The 23,949-nt window shown below is 48.0% G+C and overlaps 2 protein-coding genes across 2 annotated transcripts; one reads left to right on the top strand and one right to left on the bottom strand.

Annotated features, from left to right (window-relative positions):
* Positions 1-46: 46 nt before the first annotated feature.
* Positions 47-12,362, bottom strand: ptpn3 (protein tyrosine phosphatase non-receptor type 3). Its single transcript, XM_082975615.1, has 25 exons — positions 12,080-12,362; positions 11,759-11,884; positions 10,982-11,024; positions 10,228-10,309; positions 7,876-7,920; positions 7,717-7,769; positions 7,457-7,574; positions 7,265-7,352; positions 7,093-7,181; positions 6,937-7,000; positions 6,650-6,852; positions 6,439-6,564; positions 6,153-6,314; positions 5,959-6,040; positions 5,810-5,887; positions 5,670-5,726; positions 5,414-5,570; positions 5,126-5,301; positions 4,881-4,971; positions 4,616-4,677; positions 3,791-3,937; positions 3,177-3,305; positions 1,129-1,274; positions 908-1,043; positions 47-772 (listed from the first exon to the last, which is right to left on the bottom strand). Exons 1-25 carry the CDS (start codon positions 12,146-12,148, stop codon positions 674-676), a joined length of 2,628 nt encoding a protein of 875 aa, XP_082831741.1. The 5' UTR covers positions 12,149-12,362; the 3' UTR covers positions 47-673.
* A 6,643-nt stretch (positions 12,363-19,005) lies between these two features.
* On the top strand, positions 19,006-22,615 carry sgk2b (serum/glucocorticoid regulated kinase 2b). The gene is made up of 5 exons (XM_014184956.1): positions 19,006-19,046; positions 21,554-21,773; positions 21,902-22,057; positions 22,171-22,260; positions 22,469-22,615. Exons 1-5 carry the CDS (start codon positions 19,006-19,008, stop codon positions 22,613-22,615), a joined length of 654 nt encoding a protein of 217 aa, XP_014040431.1.
* Positions 22,616-23,949: the final 1,334 nt, after the last annotated feature.

Genomic DNA, 23,949 nt, shown 5'->3' with positions numbered 1-23,949 from the left:
ATCAACTGACTTTTACTACATCAACAAACAGACAAAGAGCTCCACGTAGATGTCAGTGTGTTTATTCAGTGTGTCAATAATTTAGGGAAGGTGGGAGCGGGGGGTGGTGTGTGGTGGCTCTGGCAGTGTTAATCTCTACTGTGAATCCACCGAAATCCTCAACACTCTCCTAACAAGACAGACAGACCAGTCAATCCTATAGCCGCCACTCAGGAGGAACTGAGATAGTCTTCAGTCACTCATACAGTAGCACTTTGGTCCCAGAGAATAAAAAATAAACTAAAAAGACCTTTACAGTACATGGTCCTTCCCTGCTAGCAGTGCTCTATGGCTAACATAAGGATAGGACTAGCTGAGCACATTCGGCACTATGGCTCGTTATGTGCTGTAGCAACAGAAGGCTAGCCGTTGCCGAGCACTTAAGGCTAGTGGAGTGCTATGGCTCTCTAAGGCTACAGCCTAGCGGTCCTCTTCTCCTGTTAGCCTAGCGCTGGGGCTAGCTGTCCCCCCACCTCCTGTTAGCCTAGCATTGTGGCTAGCTGTCCCCCCACCTCTTGTTAGCCTAGCATTGTGGCTAGCTGTCCCCCCATCCTCCTGTTAGCCTAGCATTGTGGCTAGCTGTTAGCCTAGCATTGTGCCTAGCATTGTGGCTAGCTGTCCCCCCATCCTCCTGTTAATGGTCCGTTAGCAGTGCTGAAGGTGGTGCTGCAGAATGCTCTCCTCTCTCTCTGTAGACACGCAGGATGGCCTCACACATAAACCGGAACTGACACTTGAACACAAACATAAAAACAGTCCAGTCACACAACAAACATACCAAAGGAAGTTGTAGACATAGTCATTAGGGTTTCAATGCTGATCTTGGGAGGAGAGTAGCTAATGGTTAGACGTATAGGCGCGTGTGTACCGTGGTTTGGATCATCATGGCCCTCTGGTCTCGGAGCATCCTGATAATGTCCAGAGGGAACACAGGTCGACCGCTCTCCAACAGCGACAACGCCGTCTCCATGGTAATGAGAACACCTGTACGCCCAATCCCTGCGCTGCAATTACATCAACAACATACATGAGGTGTTATAAATCTTGTAACCCTAGTGTGTGTGTGTGTGTGTGTGTGTGTGTGTGTACCTGCAGTGCACCATAAGTGGTGTGTCTCCTGTCCTCCTCTCTCTAACAGAGGTGATGAACAGCAAGAAGTCTGAGGGGTCATCAGGTACACCATGGTCTGGCCATGCTACATACTGCAGGTGGGTCACCGAACGCTCCTCTCCCAGCTGGAAACACACACACGTTTAGGAAAAACATAGACGGAAAACAGCTGAGAGAACCAACCAACCCCCTCCCCCCTCCTCTCATCAAAGATATTTTCATAAATTAAATTAACTTGGATATGTGATGATTGTAATGGGAGAGATGGATGAGATATGAGAGAGAAACTGAGAAATGTGTAGGGTATGGTAACTCGTTAGTTTCTGTGATGAGGGAGAGATGGAGGAGAGATGGAGGGATAGAGGAGGAGAGATGGAGGATGGAGGAGAGATGAGGCGAAATGGAGGGAGAGGAGGAGAGATGGAGGAGAGATGAGGCGAAATGGAGGAGAGTAGAGGGAGGGAGGAGAGATAGAGGAGGAGAGATGAGGCGAGATGGAGGAGGGATAGGAGGAGAGATGAGGCGAGATGGAGGAGGGATAGAGGAGGAGAGATGAGGCGAGATGAGGCGAGATGGAGGAGTGATAGAGGAGGAGAGATGAGGCGAGATGGAGGGATAGAGGAGGAGAGATGAGGCGAGATGGAGGGATAGAGGAGGAGGGATGGAGGAGCGATAGAGGAGGAGAGATGAGGAGGGAGGGAGGAGAGATAGAGGAGGAGAGATGAGGCGAGATGGAGGAGGGATAGGAGGAGAGATGAGGCGAGATGGAGGAGGGATAGAGGAGGAGAGATGAGGCGAGATGAGGCGAGATGGAGGAGTGATAGAGGAGGAGAGATGAGGCGAGATGGAGGGATAGAGGAGGAGAGATGAGGCGAGATGGAGGGATAGAGGAGGAGGGATGGAGGAGCGATAGAGGAGGAGAGATGAGGAGGGATGGAGGAGCGATAGAGGAGGAGAGATGAGGCGAGATGGAGGAGTAGAGAGATGAGAGATGGAGGAGAGTAGAGGTAGAGATGAGGAGAGGGAGAGATGGAGGAGTGGAGGCAGAGTACGACCCTGCCTCACACAGGAAGCGGCGCAGGTCCTAATCCAGGCACTTGTCATCTCCCGTCTGGATTATTGCAACTCGCTGTTGGCTGGGCTCCCTGCCTGTGCCATTAAACCCCTACAACTCATCCAGAACGCCGCAGCCCGTCTGGTGTTCAACCTTCCCAAGTTCTCTCACGTCACCCCGCTCCTCCGCTCTCTCCACTGGCTTCCAGTCGAAGCTCGCATCCGCTACAAGACCATGGTGCTTGCCTACGGAGTTGTGAGGGGAACGGCACCTCCGTACCTTCAGGCTCTGATCAGGCCCTACACCCAAACAAGGGCACTCCGTTCATCCACCTCTGGCCTGCTCGCCTCCCTACCTCTGAGGAAGCACAGTTCCCGCTCAGCCCAGTCAAAACTGTTCGCTGCTCTGGCACCCCAATGGTGGAACAAGCTCCCTCACGACGCCAGGACAGCGGAGTCAATCACCACCTTCCGGAGACACCTGAAACCCCACCTCTTCAAGGAATACCTGGGATAGGATAAAGTAATCCTTCTAACCCCCCCCTTAAAAGATTTAGATGCACTATTGTAAAGTGGTTGTTCCACTGGATATTATAAGGTGAATGCACCAATTTGTAAGTCGCTCTGGATAAGAGCGTCTGCTAAATGACTTAAATGTAAATGTAAATGTGAGTGTGTTGTCCAGCCTGTGGTCCATGCAGGGATTAACTGACAGCCAGAGGAACAGACAGGTCTGCACAGCAGTGTAGTGTTGTGTGTGTGTGTGTACTCTTTGGCAGGCTATTATTGTAAAGGAGAACTCTGTGGTGTAAAGGTAAATAAACACAATGCCAATGGAAGCAGAAACACATGGAGCTGGATGGGGACAGTTTGGTCAATGTTTCCTGTGGAGAACACACATATGGCACACACACACACACACACACATATGGCACAGCTCCGGTTATGTGAGCCAGGTCATGTTTGTGTGTTACCTGTGTGTGTGTTAGGGTGAATTGGCGTGTGACGTAGGCCAGGTTGCATTCCTCAGAGTGGCAGCTGACCCTCAGGTACCCATAATCCCTCACTTCAGGAGGGTGTGGCCAGTACTGGTGGCACTTAGTCTGAAACACACACACACACACACACACACACACAATTGATTTTGACATTCATTAATTATGATTTACTATAGAGGCTGTAATCTTTAAGCTCTGAGAAATGTTATTTTACTGAGCTGTGTTCCATATTTCTGAGTCAGTGCTTCACTCACTGTGTTCTCCCAAACATCTTAGGACATTCTCAGGGCCAGTACGTATATTACATCAGGAGATGAGTGGAAACTGACTGTCAGTCTGAGAGTGTGTGTGTGTGTGTGTGTGTGTGTGTGGGAGAGAGAGAGAAAAACCAGGGCACTTGTGGAATATCAGCAAGACAATCAATTAGTGAGAGCTTCAGGTTACCAAGCAACAGGCAGGCAAAGATGCAGACAGCGACTCACAATGAGCCTGGGACCTTGGTAAACCTGTGTGTGCTGAACCCATTCTCATTCAGTAAATGTATGTTTCACTCTTTGAAAGAGAGAGAGAGAGAGGGTCCGTGTGCATACCCGTCCTCTCTCGGTGAGTGTGGTGAGCATGATGATGGTGTGTGTGTGTTGCTCCCACACACTCTGCCAGAAGTGAGTGCAGGTCTGAGGCAGCGGTCCTTGAGCTGCAATGTAGCGCAGACACACACCAGACCCTGGGGGCACCACCTGAGACACACACACACACACACACACACACACAGCATGACTATACACAAACACAAGCCAACAAGGACAACAAACACACACACACTACACAAATACAGCATCACTACACACAAACCAACAAGAACACATATTACACAAATACAGCATCACTACACACAAACCAACAAGAACACATATTACACAAATACAGCATCACTACACACAAACCAACAAGAACACATATTACACAAATACAGCATCACTATACACAAACCAACAAGAACACATATTACACAAATACAGCATCACTATACACAAGCCAACAAGGACAACAAACACACACACACTACACAAATACAGCATCACTATACACAAACCAACAAGAACACATATTACACAAATACAGCATCACTATACACAAACCAACAAGAACACATATTACACAAATACAGCATCACTATACACAAACCAACAAGAACACATATTACACAAATACAGCATCACTATACACAAGCCAACAAGGACAACAAACACACACACACTACACAAATACAGCATCACTATACACAAACCAACAAGGACACATATTACACAAATACAGCATCACTATACACAAACCAACAAGAACACATATTACACAAATACAGCATCACTATACACAAGCCAACAAGGACAACACCAAACACAGTGTGTACTGACCGTGATGTGGCTTGCATTGATGTAGTCCTCTTGGTCCTGAAGTACCACTCTGGAGACGTCATCTGACAGAACAAAGAGTTAGAGATGGAGTCAGAACCAGGGCCCTCCAGACCCACCCAAACCACCGTACCAGCTCAACAAACAAAGCACCAGTGTCCTGTCCTCCAGCTCCACAGATTCAGGACATTAGGGAAGATGGGTACACTGGTATGTCCAGTCACTCCTACTAGGACACACAACTGTGTGTGAGATGGTGTGTACTCACAGGGCAGCACGTCCTTGTATCTGTTCTTGTCTGTGTTCTCAGGGAGACGAGCGCAGGCTACTGACAGGCCAGGCTTCCTCATGTACAGGTTCTACAACACACACATCACCACCATCACTCACCATGCTCTTCTGTCTGGATTGTCAGCAGCAGGTCTTATTGACAAGTTATTCCCAAAGTGCATCTGTTACATTTAACACAGAAGCAAGTCCCTTTCATAGTGTTATTGTCTAACTAAAACACACCTCGAAGTGGAAGGTGAGAGTGCCTGTCTGGATTCCCCTCTCCAGTTGTTTCATGGACTCTTCAAGTGTCTGGCCTTGTTCTGATTGGCCAGGCAGAAGCAGTGGCTCACCGTGTGATTGGCCAGTCAGAGACAGGGCAGAGGGAAACTGCAGCAGGGGTGCCACACGCCCTGGACCTAAACACACACACACACACACACACACACATACACACATACACACAGTGTGTTACCTGCATCAGTGTCTGGCTAGCAGGCCCATTCTCTTGCTCTCTCTAGTGAGTGTTACCTTTGCGTCGTATAAGCAGAGCCAGCTCTCTGGAGTGGGACTCTCTGCTGGCTCTTATAAACATGACCACCTGGTCATGCGTGTGTTCAGAGATGTCGCGACCGTTGATCAGCACGACCTGGTCACCTTCCAACAACCTGGGCTCAACCCGCCCCGCCTACAATCAATTCAACAAGTCAAATCACATTGGATTCATCTAAAGTACTGTTTACAAATGCATTATCTACACAGATAAACCAGAAGACATGTCACTTACAGGGGAGTCAGGGTTGACCTGGGATATGGCCAGGGACATCTTCTGGTCCACGCCACCCTGAGAAGAGGAACAGTCAGGGATACAGGAATGGTACTGCATGTAAGAGAGTAGGTGTGTGATTAATTGAAGGGGAGACTCACTTTGACATTGAAACCAAACTTTCCGTCGTGATCAGGAGCGAGACGCACCAATAGCAGGTCGCCATCCCCCAGAGCACGCTGCAACACACACAGATGAGATATTTTATCACAAACACATGATCACACCCTTGTCTGTCTGGGTAACTGACCTTGTCCCGGTAGTGAGAGGTGGCCTTAATGTCTTCCTCTCCTGTGCCGATGTCATCAACCTGCGACCATCCGCCTCCTTGGCTGTGAGTGCCAGAAACACCGAGATAGATACAGCGTTCAGAACCGACTCCAACATGAGAATGTACTTTACACTGATACACACACGGTATGAAATTGTGTGTGTGTGTCTGACCTGTGTGTAGGCGTGCCCTCCTGGCTGCCCCTGCTGCTGCTGAGGGAGACCCTGTAGGTGTAAAAGACATCCTCCCCCTCTGACACGTCTCGCAGGTCATTGTTCAGCTCCACTGAGGAGGGGCGGGGTTTACGGGCGCCATGACGCACACGAGGACTCCGCCTAACAGAGAGAGAGAGAGAGAGAGAGAGAGCACAAGGTACAATGAAGTTACCCCTAGTCACAGCTACCCCTTACATGGTATCTCCTGCTGTAGCAGTGTGTGAGGCTGTGGTGTGGGTAGTACCAGTTGGGTGTGAGCGGGGGGGATCTGGACGGTAGGCTCTTGGTCTCCAGGTGTTCTGACGAGGTGGATCCCCTCAGAGCTGGGTTCCACTCCATCCCACCCATCACTTTCTTACACACTGGACCACTGCAGAGGAGACGAGGGTGTGTGTGTGCAGATGAGTAAAAGAAAGACGGAAAGATAGTGTGTGTGTGTGTGTGTGCACACTTGCCTGTCTGTTTTAGTGTTGCCCAAGGCCCAGTGTTGTGAGAGCAGCTTGTTGTGTATCTGGGTTGCCAGGTTGGTGCGGTGTGTGCTGCGGGTTGCCAGGTTGGTGTGGAAGAAGCAGTGATGGTCCACACATGATCTCCACAGGTTCTTACAGGCCCTGGGGCACGGCAGGACCAGGCTCACCACACAGTCCTGCGTCTCCCCCTGGAACACACACAGGTTATGAAGACAACACAGAGGTCAGCCAATAGGAGAGCAGGACACAATTTTGAGCCAATCAGGACTCACATGTTTGCGTCTGAGCTGCATAAGGAAGCGTTTCCTCTTGAAGGATATCTTGATGATGTTCACCCTGCAGGAGACAATACACACTCAGGGTGTGTATTTGCGTGCGATGTGTGTGTGTGTGTGTGTGTGTGTCTGATCAGAAGTCCAGGTGCTCACCAGGGGAAGAAACTGGAGCAAATCATGTTACAGAAGATAGCCACGCCCCCTGAGGCCAATCCCACCAATAGAGGGGAACTGTTGGAGTCCTGAGAGAAAGAAAGAGATGGAAACATGAGGGAGAAGAGGGAAGACGAGGGCGAGTCAGAGGGAGACATATGGAGGTACTTACCATGGCAGTGTGTAGCTCCACTCCATACAGCTCCAGAGTTCTTGCTGTGTTGAGAAAACACAGCTCTGCCTCACTCTGCTTCAGCCCCCTGAAACAGCACATGAGTAGGATAGGTTGGTATCAGCTCCACCATGTCCTCTAGTAGGCTAGGGGGGTGCTGTACACGTGCCTGGCCTGGGTGTGGGTGTGTACCTGTGCCCTGGGTACAGAGCCTCCACTCTAGACAGGAAGTCATCATCCTGCTCTGGGAGGAAGTGGCTTTTGGACAGGTAACCAGGGAGAAGGTCTGGGGAGTAGTCGCCTAGCTCAGCTACAACACAGAGAGAGAGAAAGGGGAGAGGGGGGGGGTGAGAGAGAGAGCAAGAGAAGGGGTGAGAGAGAGGGGGGGTAAAACAGATTGTTAAACACCCAGACAGAGAACACACTAAAAAGACCAAAGAAGAGTAACTTACACTGCACAGCATAGGAGGCCAGTACTACAGCTGCACTCAGAGGACACTTCAACCTGCAGGACACACACACACTTTCTCAATGTAACGTCACATTGTTTACACCACTAGGTGGAGTAAGGGGGAATGCATGTGAAGGTGGGAGCTGGTAATGTGTCTGACCTGCCCTCTCTGATGTCACTTCTGATCTGGAGGAAGTACATATGTCTGAAGACACACAGGACAGTAGAGGAGACTTATTATCTGAATCACACACGTACAGTACAAGCTAATGTCACACACACACCCTCAACATAGTCTACAGGTACACACACACCCTCAACATAGTCTACAGGTACACACACACCCTCTACATAGTCTACAGGTACACACACACCCTCTACATAGTCTACAGGTACACACACACCCTCTACATAGTCTACAGGTACACACACACCCTCTACATAGTCTACAGGTACACACACACCCTCTACATAGTCTACAGGTACACACACACCCTCTACATAGTCTACAGGTACACACACACACACACACTCTACATAGTCTACAGGTACACACACACACACACACTCTACATAGTCTACAGGTACACACACACACACACACTCTACATAGTCTACAGGTACACACACACACACACACTCTACATAGTCTACAGGTACACACACACACACCCTCTACATAGTCTACAGGTACACACACACTCTACATAGTCTACAGGTACACACACACTACACATAGTCTACAGGTACACACACACTCTACATAGTCTACAGGTACACACACACTCTACATAGTCTACAGGTACACACACACTCTACATAGTCTACAGGTACACACACACTCTACATAGTCTACAGGTACACACACCCTCTACATAGTCTACAGGTACACACACACTCTACATAGTCTACAGGTACACACACACTCTACATAGTCTACAGGTACACACACACTCTACATAGTCTACAGGTACACACACACTCTACATAGTCTACAGGTACACACACACTCTACATAGTCTACAGGTACACACACACTCTACATAGTCTACAGGTACACACACTCTACATAGTCTACAGGTACACACACACACACTCTACATAGTCTACAGGCACACACACACACACTCTACATAGTCTACAGGCACACACACACACACACACTCTACATAGTCTACAGGCACACACACACACTCTACATAGTCTACAGGTACACACACACACACACACTCTACATAGTCTACAGGTACACACACACACACTCTACATAGTCTACAGGTACACACACACACACCCTCTACATAGTCTACAGGTACACACACACACACCCTCTACATAGTCTACAGGTACACACACACTCTACAGGTACACACACCCTCTACATAGTCTACAGGTACACACACACTCTACATAGTCTACAGGTACACACACACTCTACATAGTCTACAGGTACACACACACACACTCTACATAGTCTACAGGTACACACACACACACTCTACATAGTCTACAGGTACACACACTCTACATAGTCTACAGGTACACACACTCTACATAGTCTACAGGCACACACACTCTACATAGTCTACAGGCACACACCCTCTACATAGTCTACAGGTACACACACACACACCCTCTACATAGTCTACAGGTACACACACACTCTACAGGTACACACACACACACACTCTACATAGTCTACAGGTACACACACACACTCTACATAGTCTACAGGTACACACACACTCTACATAGTCTACAGGTACACACACACTCTACATAGTCTACAGGTACACACACACTCTACATAGTCTACAGGTACACACACACTCTACATAGTCTACAGGTACACACACACTCTACATAGTCTACAGGTACACACACACTCTACATAGTCTACAGGTACACACACTCTACATAGTCTACAGGTACACACACTCTACAGGTACACACACTCTACATAGTCTACAGGTACACACACACATCCTCTACATAGTCTACAGGTACACACACACATCCTCTACATAGTCTACAGGTACACACACACATCCTCTACATAGTCTACAGGTACACACACACACACTCTACATAGTCTACAGGTACACACACTCTACATAGTCTACAGGTACACACACTCTACAGGTACACACACTCTACATAGTCTACAGGTACACACACACATCCTCTACATAGTCTACAGGTACACACACACATCCTCTACATAGTCTACAGGTACACACACACATCCTCTACATAGTCTACAGGTACACACACACACACTCTACATAGTCTACAGGTACACACACTCTACATAGTCTACAGGTACACACACTCTACATAGTCTACAGGTACACACACAGGGGCTCTGAAACCAGGTCTCCCATAGGAGAACCCAACCTCTTGACCATTAGACCAAGAGGAAATTCCCTATTGGGCCAAAGGTTCCAGTGAGTTTGAAGTGGCAGGCAGGGCTACCTCATCCAGAGACCATGATCTCTCCTCATGTCCATACCTGGTCTGGTCATGCTGTAGAGAGTTGGGGTCTGAGATGAAGAATCGGACTCGGAGGGTCAGGTAGAATGGAGAGACAACTCCTGTAGGACAGAGACTCTGTTAGACACAGCCCAATGACCTCACCTCTGACCTTAACCCGACCGTCACCCCTGACCGTAATAAACCGTCACCCCTGACCGTAATAAACCGTCACCCCTGACCGTAATAAACCGTCACCCCTGACCTTAATAAACCGTCACCCCTGACCTTAATATGACCCCCACAATCTCCTCACCCCTTCCACAGAATTCAATCTTATATTTATCAAAATGCTCACTGGGCTAAACAGTAGGGCGTCACTGGGCTCAGGCTAAACAGTAGGGCGTCACTGGGCTCAGGCTAAACAGTAGGGCGTCACTGGGCTCAGGCTAAACAGTAGGGCGTCACTGGGCTCAGGCTAAACAGTAGGGTGTCACTGGGCTCAGGCTAAACAGTAGGGCGTCACTGGGCTCAGGCTAAACAGTAGGGCGTCACTGGGCTCAGGCTAAACAGTAGGGCGTCACTGGGCTCAGGCTAAACAGTAGGGCGTCACTGGGCTCAGGCTAAACAGTAGGGCGTCACTGGGCTCAGGCTAAACAGTAGGGCGTCACTGGGCTCAGGCTAAACAGTAGGGCGTCACTGGGCTCAGGCTAAACAGTAGGGCGTCACTGGGCTCAGGCTAAACAGTAGGGCGTCACTGGGCTCAGGCCAAGGTCTCATTTAGTGTTTCTTACCTTTCAGCTGCTTCTTCAGTGGTTTGTTGGCCTCCAGCCACCTCTGCAAGACAAACTATGTTAATCAAAGACATGATGCTACATTCATCATCTGTTGTGTGCGTTTTAGAGTATGTGTTGGAGAGTGTGTTGGAGCTGTGTTAGTGTAGCTACTCACAGGAGAGTGTGTGTGAGCTGTGTTAGTGTAGCTACTCACAGGAGAGTGTGTGTGAGCTGTGTTAGTGTAGCTACTCACAGGAGAGTGTGTTGGAGCTGTGTTAGTGTAGCTACTCACAGGAGAGTGTGTTGGAGCTGTGTTAGTGTAGCTACTCACAGGAGAGTGTGTTGGAGCTGTGTTAGTGTAGCTACTCACAGGAGAGTGTGTTGGAGCTGTGTTAGTGTAGCTACTCACAGGAGAGTGTGTGGGAGCTGTGTTAGTGTAGCTACTCACAGGAGAGAGTGTTGGAGCTGTGTTAGTGTAGCTACTCACAGGAGAGTGTGTTGGAGCTGTGTTAGTGTAGCTACTCACAGGAGAGTGTTGGAGCTGTGTTAGTGTAGCTACTCACAGGAGAGTGTTGGAGCTGTGTTAGTGTAGCTACTCACAGGAGAGTGTGTTGGAGCTGTGTTAGTGTAGCTACTCACAGGAGAGTGTGTTGGAGCTGTGTTAGTGTAGCTACTCACAGGAGAGTGTGTTGGAGCTGTGTTAGTGTAGCTACTCACAGGAGAGTGTGTTGGAGCTGTGTTAGTGTAGCTACTCACAGGAGAGTGTGTTTGAGCTGTGTTAGTGTAGCTACTCACAGGAGAGTGTGTTTGAGTGACGATGGTGGTGTTGGAGTCTCGTAGCTGCAGACTGAAGAAGTGTCTCTCCAGCAGACCCAGCTGGTTACACACCTGCTCCAGCAAAACCTCACCTGCATCCTGCTTCTGAGAGACGCAAAACACACCTTATACCGGGAGTCAGTCAGTCAGTGTGTGATATTGCAGTACAGTGTGTTTTGGTAAAGCTTTTCTAGTGAGTGTGTTCTCCATGTTAAGGTTGTGTGTTGAGATCAATGGGAAGCTGAGATGTGAGTCTCCCAGTCTATCATTCCCACTCTACTCAGGACTGTGTGTACTCACGTTGACTGTAAAGGTCTGGATAGTGTTGTCCAGTAGTTGAACCAAACACAGTAGATCAGGTTTGGGCATGTCTGTTACCGCGGGTTACTCAGCCTCTTACACACACACACATCTATCAGAGTCCAAAATGTGCACGCACAGCAGTATTCTAGAATATGGGACCATTGGCTTTCATACTTCTCAATGCGGCTCGAGATATTTCTCCAACTGTCAACACATTCAAATCAATAGAGGGACGCGTATGCTGAGCCGCGTTGGTTAGGAATGTTGGGAATGTTCCGTTATGGCTGTGTGTTCCCCCCGCTGACAGTGGTCTCAGAGCCGCGTTGGTTGGGAATGTTCCGTTATGGCTGTGTGTTCCCCCCGCTGACAGTGGTCTCAGAGCCGCGTTGGTTGGGAATGTTCCGTTATGGCTGTGTGTTCCCCCCGCTGACAGTGGTCTCAGAGCCGCGTTGGTTGGGAATGTTCCGTTATGGCTGTGTGTTCCCCCCGCTGACAGTGGTCTCAGAGCCGCGTTGGTTGGGAATGTTCCGTTATGGCTGTGTGTTCCCCCCGCTGACAGTGGTCTCAGAGCCGCGTTGGTTGGGAATGTTCCGTTATGGCTGTGTGTTGCCCCCGCTGACAGTGGTCTCAGAGCCGCGTTGGTTGGGAATGTTCCGTTATGGCTGTGTGTTCCCCCCGCTGACAGTGGTCCCAGAGCCGCGTTGGTTGGGAATGTTCCGTTATGGCTGTGTGTTCCCCCCGCTGACAGTGGTCTCAGAGCCGCGTTGGTTGGGAATGTTCCGTTATGGCTGTGTGTTCCCCCCGCTGACAGTGGTCTCAGAGCCGCGTTGGTTGGGAATGTTCCGTTATGGCTGTGTGTTCCCCCCGCGGACAGTGGTCCCAGAGCCGCGTTGGTTGGGAATGTTGGGGAGGTACCGTTATGGCTGTGTGTTCCCCCCGCGGACAGTGGTCCCAGAGCCGCGTTGGTTGGGAATGTTGGGGAGGTACCGTTATGGCTGTGTGTTCCCCCCGCTGACAGTGGTCTCAGAGCCGCGTTGGTTGGGAATGTTCCGTTATGGCTGTGTGTTCCCCCCGCTGACAGTGGTCTCAGAGCCGCGTTGGTTAGGAATGTTCCGTTATGGCTGTGTGTTCCCCCCGCTGACAGTGGTCCCAGAGCCGCGTTGGTTGGGAATGTTCCGTTATGGCTGTGTGTTCCCCCCGCTGACAGTGGTCTCAGAGCCGCGTTGGTTGGGAATGTTCCGTTATGGCTGTGTGTTCCCCCCGCTGACAGTGGTCTCAGAGCCGCGTTGGTTGGGAATGTTCCGTTATGGCTGTGTGTTCCCCCCGCTGACAGTGGTCTCAGAGCCGCGTTGGTTGGGAATGTTCCGTTATGGCTGTGTGTTCCCCCCGCTGACAGTGGTCTCAGAGCCGCGTTGGTTGGGAATGTTCCGTTATGGCTGTGTGTTCCCCCCGCTGACAGTGGTCTCAGAGCCGCGTTGGTTAGGAATGTTCCGTTATGGCTGTGTGTTCCCCCCGCTGACAGTGGTCTCAGAGCCGCGTTGGTTAGGAATGTTCCGTTATGGCTGTGTGTTGCCCCCGCTGACAGTGGTCTCAGAGCCGCGTTGGTTGGGAATGTTCCGTTATGGCTGTGTGTTCCCCCCGCTGACAGTGGTCTCAGAGCCGCGTTGGTTGGGAATGTTCCGTTATGGCTGTGTGTTCCCCCCGCTGACAGTGGTCCCAGAGCCGCGTTGGTTGGGAATGTTCCGTTATGGCTGTGTGTTCCCTCCGCGGACAGTGGTCCCAGAGCCGCGTTGGTTGGGAATGTTCCGTTATGGCTGTGTGTTCCCTCCGCTGACAGTGGTCTCAGAGCCGCGTTGGTTAGGAATGTTCCGTTATGGCTGTGTGTTCCCCCCGCGGACAGTGGTCTCAGAGCTGCGTAGCTATGTCACAATGGGACGCGGGACTGTCACGTCTCTCTGTGTCTTTGCACTCTGAATTACGCGTCACTCACTCACTCACTCACTCACTCACACACTCACACACTCACACACACACACACACACACACACACATCCCTCAGTCCATCTCTCCACAACCTGGGGAGAGATAAAACACATCTTAATGAAACACCTCCAGACTCTGGAAACTGGGATGATATCTGCTCATGTAGTTTAGCCCCTCCCTAAGGATGACATCGTCTGCAGTGAACAGCCCCTTTTCTACTTCACACACTGAGTAATGCAGCGTGTCTGTGAAGCAGTATCATGCTACACTGAGTAATGCAGCGTGTCTGTGAAGCAGTATCATGCTACACTGAGTAATGCAGCGTGTCTGTGAAGCAGTATCATGCTACACTGAGTAATGCAGTGTGTCTGTGAAGCAGTATCATGCTACACTGAGTAATGCAGCGTGTCTGTGAAGCAGTATCATGCTACACTGAGTAATGCAGCGTGTCTGTGAAGCAGTATCATGCTACACTGAGTAATGCAGCGTGTCTGTGAAGCAGTATCATGCTACACTGAGTAATGCAGCGTGTCTGTGAAGCAGTATCATCCTACAATGAGTAATGCAGCGTGTCTGTGAAGCAGTATCATGCTACACTGAGTTATGCAGCGTGTCTGTGAAGCAGTATCATGCTACACTGAGTTATGCAGCGTGTCTGTGAAGCAATATCATGCTACAATGAGTAATGCAGCGTGTCTGTGAAGCAGTATCATGCTACACTGAGTTATGCAGCGTGTCTGTGAAGCAGTATCATGCTACACTGAGTAATGCAGCGTGTCTGTGAAGCAGTATCATGCTACACTGAGTAATGCAGCGTGTCTGTGAAGCAGTATCATCCTACAATGAGTAATGCAGCGTGTCTGTGAAGCAGTATCATGCTACACTGAGTTATGCAGCGTGTCTGTGAAGCAGTATCATGCTACACTGAGTTATGCAGCGTGTCTGTGAAGCAATATCATGCTACAATGAGTAATGCAGCGTGTCTGTGAAGCAGTATCATGCTACACTGAGTTATGCAGCGTGTCTGTGAAGCAGTATCATGCTACACTGAGTTATGCAGCGTGTCTGTGAAGCAGTATCATGCTACACTGAGTTATGCAGCGTGTCTGTGAAGCAATATCATGCTACACTGAGTTATGCAGCGTGTCTGTGAAGCAGTATCATCCTACAATGAGTAATGCAGTGTGCATGTTGGTAATACATTATTATCTGTCCAGAGTCTGAACATGTCCTTTTCCCTGTTCTCTCCTCCGCCCTGTGCAGACTGCTGAATGATAAGAATGTTAAATATTGTCAGAGACAAGCTAGTCCATCCACAGGCCTAGGAACTGATCTCAGATCTACATGCACACACACGAGCTGCAGTGTTGTTTACACACCAGTTCTACTGGGCATCAACCCACTAACCCATGCTTTTAATAACAGCCCTGTGTGTGTGCTTGTTCATGTAGGCTAAGGGGAGTGGGCCAGGTCTTTTTGTAGGCCTCTCTCTCTCTCACACGTTAATGTTTGGACTCACTCTGAATACTTTGAATACATTACAGTGAGTAGAGCACTCTCTCACGCCTGATTTTCCATAATGATAATGACATTCACACCAGTTACAATTGAGCTGCCTAAACTATTTCAGGACAGAGTTGTTTGCCAAGTCTAGACTGTTGAGTGGGCAGTATTGGTATACAACATTGCCTATTTAAAGTGTGTCAGCTAGGCCTGAGATTTGCTCCTGGTTGCATTGGCGAACTTGTTTTCAGATGAACAACGTCATCTCGGTTATCGATTAAACTAGTGTATCGCAATGATTAACACGGAGAATAAGATAACGTCCAATATACTACATGGTAGGTTATTTGAAACATACAGCCTCGACGTGGACTTTAAACTAAGTAGTCTCTATGAACGACCAACATAAACGTAGCCTAATGTTATAGGTTCTTCTGCTACTACGCTCAACATGCCATTCAGCAACTTTAACGTTACTTCACTTCGGATATCAAGTTGATCCTGGAGGATTGTTATGAGAACACAGACAATCTAGCTTGAGAAGATCAGTTAAAATACCTCGGTAGTCCTGGATTTGGGAACTTTGTCATGTCCGTTGATACTATCGCTGTTAAAAACCTTGGAACTGGGCGCGTCGCGCGGGCAGGTGGAGGTAAACATCGGTAAATGTCCGGAAAGAGATATTCCCGCTGCCCCGCCTCTTCACAATGCGCGCTCCCGCCTTGGTGGATGCGTGTTCTGGTCCTCAACCACCCCCGCTGTAGGCTACAGCAGATCATATTCTTTCATCAGAGGAAGAAGATATCATGTCATCTGTTCACGCAGCCCCGCAGAACTGTAGAATGACACTCTGATTCACCAGAACAAGGGGTGGAATATACTTTGAAAAAAAAGCTCAACTTCCAGAGATGTGAAAGTGAAACTCGGTTCTTGGCTGGTCCGCAAAAGAGTGGAGTCCCTCAGGTTTTGTTCATTGGGACTACTTTGGGAACGCATCATTCTTTCCTTCCTTCCTTGAAGTAGCCTAGGTTACTTATTCATAGGAGAAAAGGAATGGTGCCTCAGCATAGCTTCCACATGTCCTGTCGTGAGGAGGCTCATCCATGGTCAAGTCAGGGGCTCGCTTCCTCTCCTAAAGCAGCGTCATCTCCTTGTCCCCTCTCCTTTATCTCAGTAGTCTAATGACTCCATCTCATTGTCTCATCTCCTCGTTCATCTGTACTCATCCATAAAGTCAGATATTTCCAGTTTTTCCATTCCAGGGTAGATGAAGAAAATGAAACCTGTCTAATTACATCCCCAATTAAAATGTGACTTTCTATCCGATCGAGACAATCATATTACTATCAATGTACCGGTCTCTGTCCTAACAGAATATGTTGTAATCCTATGTCAAACAGCCTGAGATGCAGCCTGTAATTTAATCCCATAGAACCTCTCTGGGGTCCTGCTGCCATCTACAGGTATGACGGGGTACTGCTGAAGCGGGTGTTTGTTATTTTCTTTCAATTCGTGTCGAATTAATTTGTAGACAACCAGGTGAGGGGAGATCCTAACTAATCAATGGCGTTAATTGATCAATCAAGTACAAGGGAGGAGCAACAATCCGCAGACACTCGGCCCAGCTAGGACAGGGATGGGCAAACGTTTTAGTTCGAGGGCCGCACAGATTGTTGGGGGGACCGATTTGTTTGTCAAAATCTATTTGCAGGCCAGAAAAGGAAGTTATTTGAACATCTATACTGTAGGTCCATTATAATTTATATAAATATATACTGTAGGTCCATTATAATTTATATAAATATATACTGTAGGTCCATTATAATTTATATAAATATATACTGTAGGTCCATTATAATTTATATAAATTTATTGTGTAGGTCCATTATAATTTATATAAATATATAGTGTAGGTCCATTATAATTTATATAAATATATACTGTAGGTCCATTATAATTTATATAAATATATTGTGTAGTTACATTATAATGTATATAAATATATAGTGTAATTCCATTATAATTTCAACATACTTTCTATCTTGTTTTAGACATTCAAGAGTGGCCTGGAGTGTTTTTTAAAATCCAAAATAATCCCCAAAAATGTGTTGCCCACCCTGTACTTTGCCCAAGAGTAGGAAAGGGCTGGCTTCTTATCCCATACCATTCTTCAGAGAATGTGCCCTTGCTCACTCCCCCCATGGACACTTGCTCACTCCCCCCCATGGACACTTGCTCACACTGCCCCATGGACACTTGCTCACACCCACTCATGGACACTTGCTCACTCCCCCTCATGGACACTTGCTCACTCCCCCCCATGGACACTTGCTCACTCCCCCCCATGGACACTTGCTCACACCCCCCCATGGACACTTGCTCACTCCCCCCCATGGACACTTGCTCACACCCCCCCATGGACACTTGCTCACTCCCCCCCCATGGACACTTGCTCACACCCCCCCATGGACACTTGCTCACTCCCCCCCATGGACACTTGCTCACTCCCCCCATGGACACTTGCTCACACCCACTCATGGACACTTGCTCACTCCCCCCCATGGACACTTGCTCACTCCCCCCCATGGACACTTGCTCACTCCCCCTATGGACACTTGCTCACACCCCCCCATGGACACTTGCTCACTCGCCCCCATGGACACTTGCTCACACCCCCCCATGGACACTTGCTCACTCCCCCCCATGGACACTTGCTCACACCCCCCCATGGACACTTGCTCACTCCCCCCCATGGACACTTGCTCACTCCCCCCGTGGACACTTGCTCACACCCACTCATGGACACTTGCTCACTCCCCCCCATGGACACTTGCTCACTCCCCCCCCATGGACACTTGCTCACTCCCCCTCATGGACACTCGCTAACTCCCCCCCATGGACACTTGCTCACTCCCCCCCATGGACACTTGCTCACAACCCCCCTTGGACACTTGCTCACAACCCCCTCATGGACACTTGCTCACATCCCCTCATGGACACTTGCTCACGCCCCGTCATGGACACTTGCTCACGCCCCTCATGGACACTTGCTCACACCCCTTCATGGACACTTGCTCACTCCCCCTCATGGACACCTGCTCACTCCCCCTCATGGACACTTGCTCCCGCCCCCTCATGGACACTTGATTACTCCCCCTCAGAGAAACTTGCTCACTCCCCCTCATGGACACCTGCTCACTCCCCCTCATGGACACTTGCTGACACCCCCTCATGGACACCTGCTCACTCCCCTTCTTGGACAGCATTGCATAGATGTAAGCATAAAGGGATTTTCTGAAATTCAGCGATTGAGAGCTACAGTGTATGCAGCAGGCTTGTGTTCCAGCCCAGTACTAACAACCCCGATTCTCTTCCACTAACCAATGGTTAGGTGTGTCCTTCTCTGTGAGATGTTGGAGGGTTACGGACGTGTTACAATGTGTAGTGTCACCAGTTGCTGTGCCAGTAGGTTACCAAGGTCAGAGGTTATATAGAGTAAGATGTGGGATGGTGAGTTATAACCAGCAAAGACCGGTTCCTCTGACTCTTAATGGGGTGACCCCCCCAACCATCTCTCTGTCAGGGGGGTGATAGGATGGGGTAACTTCCTCTGCCTCTCTCTCTTACTGCTGCGGTAACCAAGACACAACAGCACTGACTGTCCCCTGAACTCCACTGCCCCAAATATAGAGTCTAGTGACAGAGAGAGAGAGAAAGAAAGAGAGAGAGGGGGGGAGAGGGAGAGAAACAAAAAAGGTAGAGAGACAGAGGGAAAGAGAGAGCGAAATAGAAAGACAGAGAGAAAGAGAGTGGTAGAGAGATAGAGGGGGAGAGAGAATTAGAGAGAGAAAGAAAGAGAATGGTCGAGAGAGAAAGAGAGAGAGAGAGATAAATGTCTTTGAAATGTCTTTAGTCATTTGGAACTTTTGTGAGTGTAATGTTTACTGTTCATTTTTATTGTTTATTTCACTTTTGTTTATTATCTCCTTCACTTGCTTTGGCAATGTTAACACATTTTCTTTTGTTTTGGTCTCCCCCCACCCCTCTCTCTCTGTCCCTCTCTTTCTGATGGTCTTCCTCTGTGTGATGGGCAGAGTGTGTTGTTGGTGTTGTCATCGTGGGAGCAGTGCGTGTTCCCATTTGTCTGTCTCGTTAGGACAACATGTATGTACTTTCTCATTAGGACAGTGTGAACCTATTGACTAGAGTCTAGACGGTGTCTGATTCAGAAAGCTCTCTGGCTACATATGAAGAGTTTATTTACAAAATTCTATCTCCATACATTTTTCACGTTTTTCATGTGTGTGTAAAATATTACTGTTCTCAGTTTTTTTTATTCATAGATTGTAGGTGTGTATTAAAATATGTTTTTTTTGCAAAACGCTATACAGTATATCCATTGTTTAGCTGGAATGGAATGTTTGTATCCTGTATATTTGACTGTGATATGTGGTTGTCTCCCCTAGTTATCTTAAGATGAATGAACTACCTGTAGTCGCTCTGTACAAGAGCATATGCTAAATTACTAAAATGTCAAATGTAAATGTTTTACATACAGATCTCATATTACTGTATGGATTCAAAGCATATATATATAAACAGTTGAAGTCGGAAGTTTACATAAACTTAGGTTGGAGTCATTAAAACTCGTTTTTCAACCACTCCACAAATGACTTGTTAACAAACTATAGGTTTGGCAAGTCGGTTAGGACATCTAATTTGTGCATGACACAAGTCATTTTTCCAACAATTGTTTACAGACAAGTGAAGTGCACCAGTCCCTCCTGCAGCAAAGCACCCCCACAACATGATACTGCCACCACCGTGCTTCACTGTTGGGATGGTGTTCTTCGGCTTGCAAGCCCCCCCTCTTTTTCCTCCAAACATAACAATGGTCATTATGGCCAAACAGTTCTATTTTTGTTTCATCAGACCAGAGGACATTTCTCCAAAAAGTACAATCTTTGTCCTGATGTGCAGTTGCAAACCGTAGTCTGGCGTTTTTTTATGGCGTTTTTGGAGCAGTGGCTTCTTCCTTGCTGAGCGGTAGGCCTTAAAATACATCCACAGGTAGGCCTTGAAATACATCCACAGGTACACCTCCAATTGAGTCAAATGATGTCAATTAGCCTATCAGAAGCTTCTAAAGCCATGACATAATTTCCTGGAATTTTCCAAGCTGTTTAAAGGCACAGTCAACTTAGTGTATGTAAACTTCTGACCCACTGGAATTGTGATACAGTCAATTATTAGTGAAATAATCTGTCTGTAAACAATTGTTGGAAAAATTACTTGTGTCATGCACAAAGTAGATGTCCTAACCGACTTGCCAAACCTATAGTTTGTTAACAAGAAATTTGTGTTAGTGGTTGAAAAATTAGTTTTAATGACTCCAACCTAAGTGTATGTAAACTTCCGACTTCAACTGTATATATATATTTCATATTGATGTCACAAATGTATCATTTGTACAGTTCTTTATAAAACATTTAGAATTTGTTACATTTGACTGTGTAAAACCTATTTCTCTGAGAGTTAGGCGGATATATAGCATTTAGCAAAAAAATGATTCATTGTCTCTCTGAAATGAAACTATCAAGTGATAGATTTCAAACAAATACTTTCAAACAAATACATAATTAGATAGTGAAAAAACACCAATATCTTTCATAAGTTCTTTAAACAATAAAAGCTCATTTGCCAACATTTATTAAAATTGATATATAAAACAATTGGTCAGTATTGATCTCCCCTCTGTGTGTTCTGTCAGCAGAGTTCATTTATCAGGATATAGGACCCTTTAGAGGAACCAGAGTATCTACCACACACACTCACACACACACACACACACACACACACACACACACACACACACACACACACACACACACACACACACACACACACACACACACACACACACACACACAAAATGAGAGAGAGCGCATTTTCCTCAGTGATTTAACCCTCGGTACCCCCCCTTAGAGACCTGAAGCCAGAGAATATCCTATTGGATAGTGGAGGTCATGTGGTTCTGACGGATTTCGGGCTGTGTAAAGAGGGTGTGTCTGTGGGTGGGACTATGCAAACGTTCTGTGGAACCCCTGAGTATCTGGCGCCAGAGGTGTTGTTAGGCCACACCTACAGTGGAGCCGTGGACTGGTGGGAGCTGGGGAATGTACTTTATGAGATGCTTCATGGACTGGTGAGTGTGTTTCTCTTTCTCTTCTCTTTCAGCTACTTTTCAACTAGCATATTCCATCCACTGCACACTTATCTGGCTGCCTCTCTCCTCTTTCTTCTTTTCTCTCTCTCTCTCTCTCTCTTCCTCAGTCCCCGTTCTACAGTCGCAGTAAGGCCGAGATGTATGAGAACATCCTTCACGCCCCCCTGCAGCTCCATATAAGTGTGTCCCAGTCTGCCCGGTCTCTGCTGCAGGACCTGCTGGAGAAAGACTGTACCAAACGCCTAGGGGGGGAACATGACCTTGTAAGCACCCCCCCATTACCCCACCTGGCACAGAGTGCTGACACATACATGCAAGACCACATAAACACACGCACCCATACACACATTGACGTGCTGTCTCACTTTGTTTGTAGGCTGAGCTGCAGGGCCACACCTTCTTCTTGTCCATCAACTGGGATGACCTGCTAGCCAGGAAAGTCCCTCCCCCATTCATTCCCAACCTGGTGTGTGTGTGTGTGTGTGTGTGTGTGTGGTGTGTGTGTGTGTGTGTGTGTGTGTGTGTGTGTGTGTGTGTGTGTGTGTGTGTGGTGTGTGTGTGTGTGTGTGTGTGTGTGTGTGTGTGTGTGTGTTTTATAGGGGCTATGGGTCAGTTTGGATCTGTGACTCCCTGAATGTGTGTCTGATCACTTGTTCCCTCCCTCTCTCTTTCAGTCTGGTCCGTGTGATGTGCGGTGTTTTGACCCGGAGTTCACGCTTCTTCCAGTCCCCGCCTCCCTCGGTTTGAGTGACATGTTGGGAGACGTGGCCAATGGAGCCTTCCCAGGGTTCTCCTATATGCCTCCGGCTGAGGTTGTATGAGTATGAAGTGTCCATATATCACTCCCTATTCGGCCTGAGTAGTAACCACCAATCGAGCGCCGAAGGGAAATGGTCAAAAGTACCATGGTTCTGAGGGGCCCACAACCCTCAGAAGTGTCCGTTTCTCATTTTCTATACCGGCTGAGTAGTTTGCCAACGCCCCCGAGTTTCTAGGACATGGAACTCTTGTTGTCAAAAACCAGGTTTCTGATTTCGCGCCGGTACATGTCTGGTCCACCCGGGCCTGAGTGTGTAAACCCCGGACAGGTAGAATTACCGATCTTTACTGTGTCACTCACACTGTTTCAAGTGTATTCCGCTGTCAGGGGACAAACTTTAATAAATCGAAAAGTACAACTCCAATCTGGATGGGGGTTTTTTTTGCACGAAAGGGCTCACATAGATGAGCATTTCCATCTTAAAACCGTTTTTCAATAAAAATGTATAATAGAAAATCGTGTTTTAAGTTGGTGAAAAAAAGTGCAGGTGCCGGAAAAAATTGCTTCCTATGGATGCAAACTTTTTTAAACGGGGGTTAGGGTTAGGCCCCTCCGCCTAACCCTAACCCAAAATTTGGGACCTCTAGCCCCTCGGGAAGTATTTTTAATCATTATTTGAAAATTTCAGAAATTGGTTGAAAATGTGACAAAGTGCCCAGAGACTAAGTCCTTTCGCTCCAGAGACTAAGTCCAACTGTGGTCCTGGTATTATTTTGGGTTACCAAGCCCAAATTTTCAAAACGGTTTTAAATGCATTCAGGGGGCATCCAGACCTCCATGCCTGCTATGGGAGCACCCTACTATGGACCCAAGTCAGTGGGGGCCAGCATTAGTGATTTATGGCGGTTTGAAAAAAATCTTCAGAAAAACGAAATGTTTTTCGGGCACCTGGTATTATTTTGGGGTTTTCAGGACGAAAACGTAAATGCAGTTTTAAATGCATTTAGGGGGCATACAGACCTCCATGCCCGCTATGGGAGCACCCTACTACGGACCCAAGTCAATGGGGGCCGGCATTAGTGATTTATGGAGGTTTGAAAAAACCATAGTCTGTCAGTGTCCACATTCTTTTGTAGGCCTGGTGATTGAATGGTAACAAAATGCTCAAAAAGGTTTTAAATGCATTTAGGGGGCATTCAGACCTACATGCCCGCTATGGGAGCACCCCCCCACTACGGGCCCAAATCAATGGGGGCTGCCCCTACTGATTTATGGAGGTTTTAGAAAAATCTTCAGAAAAACGACTAAGTTTGGCTGTGGTCCTGGTGTTTTTTGGGGTTACCAAGACCCGATTTTTAAAATGATATTTCATCCATATAGGGGGGTTCCAGACCT

This window comes from Salmo salar, chromosome 05, assembly GCF_965601325.2.
Source record: "Salmo salar chromosome 05, fSalSal1, whole genome shotgun sequence".
NCBI lineage: Eukaryota > Metazoa > Chordata > Actinopteri > Salmoniformes > Salmonidae > Salmo > Salmo salar.
The sequence above is the reverse complement of the archived record's forward strand: the minus strand, read 5'-3'. Positions and strand labels throughout refer to the sequence as shown.